Source organism: Tupaia chinensis, unplaced genomic scaffold (genome assembly GCF_000334495.1).
Source record: "Tupaia chinensis unplaced genomic scaffold, TupChi_1.0 Scaffold142100_1, whole genome shotgun sequence".
In the NCBI taxonomy this organism is placed as follows: Eukaryota; Metazoa; Chordata; class Mammalia; order Scandentia; family Tupaiidae; genus Tupaia; species Tupaia belangeri.
In genome coordinates this window covers 202373-205560 of record NW_006201951.1, presented here as the reverse complement: position 1 = coordinate 205560, position 3188 = coordinate 202373, and the positions used below count along the sequence as shown (strand labels likewise).

The following is a 3188-nucleotide window of genomic DNA, read 5'->3' as shown; positions in this document are numbered from 1 at the left end:
CGGAGCCCTCTGCCCCCGGGCGCCTTGGGGATCCTGGCCCGAGTGCAGAGCGCGGCCAGTCTGGAGGGCACCCGAGGGCGCATCCGTGTCCGTGTAGGTGTGAGCTTCGCGTGGACGCGAGCCCGTGCGCGTGCCCGGCTGCAGGTGCTTGCGCGTGTGTGCGGGCATCACACGAACCCGGTGGTGCGCGTGCGTGCGTTCTGGCTCTCGGTACATGTATGTTCACGTGCCTGTGTAGGTACATGTGGCTGCGTGTGCCTTCAGGTGGTGTGCGCCTGCGCGGGCACTCTCCCCGGTCTGGCTCCGGGGGCGCACAGCCCCCTCCGCTGGCGCCCGGGGTCGGGCGGAGCCGGGCGGAGGCGCTGTCCGCGGTGCTGACGGCCGCGGATGCGGAGGGGCTGGTAGCCCAGACTGCAGAGGCCTGGCCTGGCGCTGCCCTCGGGACGGGGACGGGGATGGGGACACGGGCGGCGGGCGGTGAGCGAAGGGGACCACGCAGAGATGGGGACGGGCTGGGACTGGGACGGGGACGAGGACAGGACGGGCACACGGGCAGCGAGCAGAGAGGACCGTGCAGGGACGAGGAAGGATGGGTTGGGTTGGGCGGGGACGCAGGCGGTGAGAAAAGACGACCACGCGGAGACGGGGGTGGGATAGGGCCTCCGGCCGCCAGCGAAGAGGACCACGCAGGGACAGGGATGGGACGGGGCCGCGGGCGGTGAGAAAAGACGTCCACGCAGGTATGGGATGGTGCAGGTATGGGATGGTACAGGTCGGGGACAGGGATGCAGGCCGCCAGCGAAGAGGACCACGCAGAGATGGGGACGGGCGGCGGGCTGAGCGAAGAGGACCCTGTGGAGCTGGGCCAGGCGGGACTGGGCGGGGATGGGAGGTTGCTGGCTCTCAGCCCTCACCCAGTCACCCAGGCCTTAACCCGCACACTCCGTTCGAGTACATGATCCTGGCCACCATCATTGCCAACTGCATCGTGCTGGCCCTGGAGCAGCACCTCCCTGACGGCGACAAAACACCCATGTCTGAGCGGCTGGTGAGTTCCCACCGCCGAGGACTGGCAGTGGCTCCTGGGAGCCCCTGAGCCTCCTCGAGCTGGGCAGGCGGTGCTCAGTCAGTTCAGGGAGAGGGTGGAAGCTGGGTGGCCAGGACAGTGGGGTGGCTAGACAGCCCTGACAGGACGCCACTGCCGCCGCAGACCACCCTGTGCTGAGCTGGCCAGTCTGGTATGCTTTCCAGGCTGCAGGCACCAAGACCCCGAGTTCCAAACCTGGGCAGGGGCAGGCGTGGGCTGGCTGGTGCCTGTTCTCCCTGTACTACGTCCGGGGATTCAGGGACTGTGGACCTCCAGAGTGGCCTTGTGTGGCCTGAGTGGAGCCCTTCCCCATGGGAAGTGGCTTTCTAAACTGCCATCACTCGCCGCTAGTTTTGTGGCAAAGTGCTCCAGGCCCCCACACACCCCACGTTGAAGCTCAGGGCCCTCGAGGGTCAGGGTGCCAGGGCAGGGTCTTTGCAGGAGGCAGGGGAAGAAGTCAGCCCTGCAGGGTCCCCAAAGGGGCTGGGGCAGAGGGAAGGAGATGGGCACTATTTCAGAGGTGAAGGCGTGACCCCTGGCCCCTTGCCTAGGCTTGATGGGGGCAATACTGGAGCCTGAGAGTGGAGAGAGGAGAGGCCAGTTGGGGGCAGGGCTCGGCCTGAGGTCCCGACCAGTGGGCACCCTTGGGCCATTGGAACTGCCCCCTCCTCCCTGCTCCCACACCTCGGCTGGACTTAAGGTCCATGAGACAGGCCTGGCTGGTGCCCCCAGGGGCCTAATGTGCCCCTGGCACATTTAACCTGAAGTCACCTGCTGCGGAGGGCAGCGGGGTTGGGCCACCACAGCTCGTGACTGGGTGGAGCACACAAGTGGGTGGCAGGGGACGGGGCTCCTGGAACACGTGAGAAAGGTCAAGTGGATCCAGTGTGCCCTCGGGGACCCAGGCCCAGAGCCCGGCAGGACAGCGAGAGGGATCTGAAGGTTCAGGCAGAGACACGGATGCCAGGCCACAGGGCACGGCCCCATCTCCAAGGACGTCTCACCGAGGTCGGGCAGAGGGAGCCAGGCCAGAGGCCAGGCCTGGGCTGGGGCAGCGAGGCTCTGAGCCTGTGCCCTTGGGCAGGCATGATGGGGCACGGGTGAGCCTGGTGTCCACGGGGAGGTGCGGGAGGGTGTTGGGGTTGCACTTCTAGGGGATGGGGCTAAGCTGTCTGGAGAACAAGCAGAACGCACCTGCGCTTGGGCCAAGCTCTCTGCCACCCCAGGCCCAAGTACGGGCCAGTGCTGCTGCCCAGGGAGTAGGCTGGCCATGTTGCCGTCTGCCAGCTGACCCTGGGCAGGGCCTCCCTAGAGCCCGCACCCACCCTTAACTTCTGGGGCTGCCTCTTGCCATGCCCTGGCATGCCATCTGGCGCCCCCCTGGTCTGGCTGCTTCCGTACTCACCTCTCCCACCTCTCGTCCAGCTGTACCAGGCCAGAGCAAGGGGAGGGCTGGGTGCAGAGCTGTGGGGACAGAACAGGCAGAGGTGCCGCCTGGAGTCTTTCTACCGAGCGTTCTGGGAAGGCATTTATGGAGGTGCAGCTGCCTCTCCCCTAAGAGTAGGGACTCTCAGGAGAATGTGGCCTAGGCTCAGGTCCGGCAGAGCAGTGCACACCTCCAGGCCCATTCTCATAGTCAGGGTCAGAGCCGCAGCCCCTCGGTGCTGTGCTGCCAGCCCGTGACAGCTGGCTCCCTGAGTGTGGTGGCCTTGGGCCCAAACTTCCTGGAGGCCCAGGCTATCTCGCAGTAGAGCCGTCAGAAGGCAGCTCTGTGGGGCTTGTCTCTGAGGGCACAGCCTCAGAGGCCCTTGAAGCCGGCCTCTACCCCACGCAGGGCGCAAGGCAGCGCCCCGAGTGCAGGCATCTCCCCTGCTGCTGTCAGCCCCTGCCCACTGCCCAGGCTCACCGACCCCGCCTGCTGTCGCCAGGCAGAGCTTCACCAGACCTGGGCTCCGCCTGCTAGGCCACAGCACTGCCTTGGTGGGTGTCGATGGAGATACCGGGTGGAGACACGTCCTGGGCCTTCCGTGGCTCCTTCAGTCACGTGGCCCTCCACCGACCCGTCCCAGGCCCGCCCCCGAGCCCGGCTGCCCGGGGCCAA

The 3188-nt window shown here is 67.0% G+C and overlaps 1 protein-coding gene across 1 annotated transcript in view; it reads left to right on the top strand.

Annotated features, from left to right (window-relative positions):
- The first annotated feature begins 242 nt into the window (after positions 1-242).
- Positions 243-3188, top strand: part of CACNA1B (calcium voltage-gated channel subunit alpha1 B) — a 179472-nt gene continuing 176526 nt past the window's right edge. Inside the window, exons 1-2 of the mRNA XM_027766260.1 lie at positions 243-477; positions 927-1048. Coding sequence (XP_027622061.1) covers positions 243-477; positions 927-1048 — 357 coding nt within the window. The remainder of the gene's footprint in view (positions 478-926; positions 1049-3188) is intronic.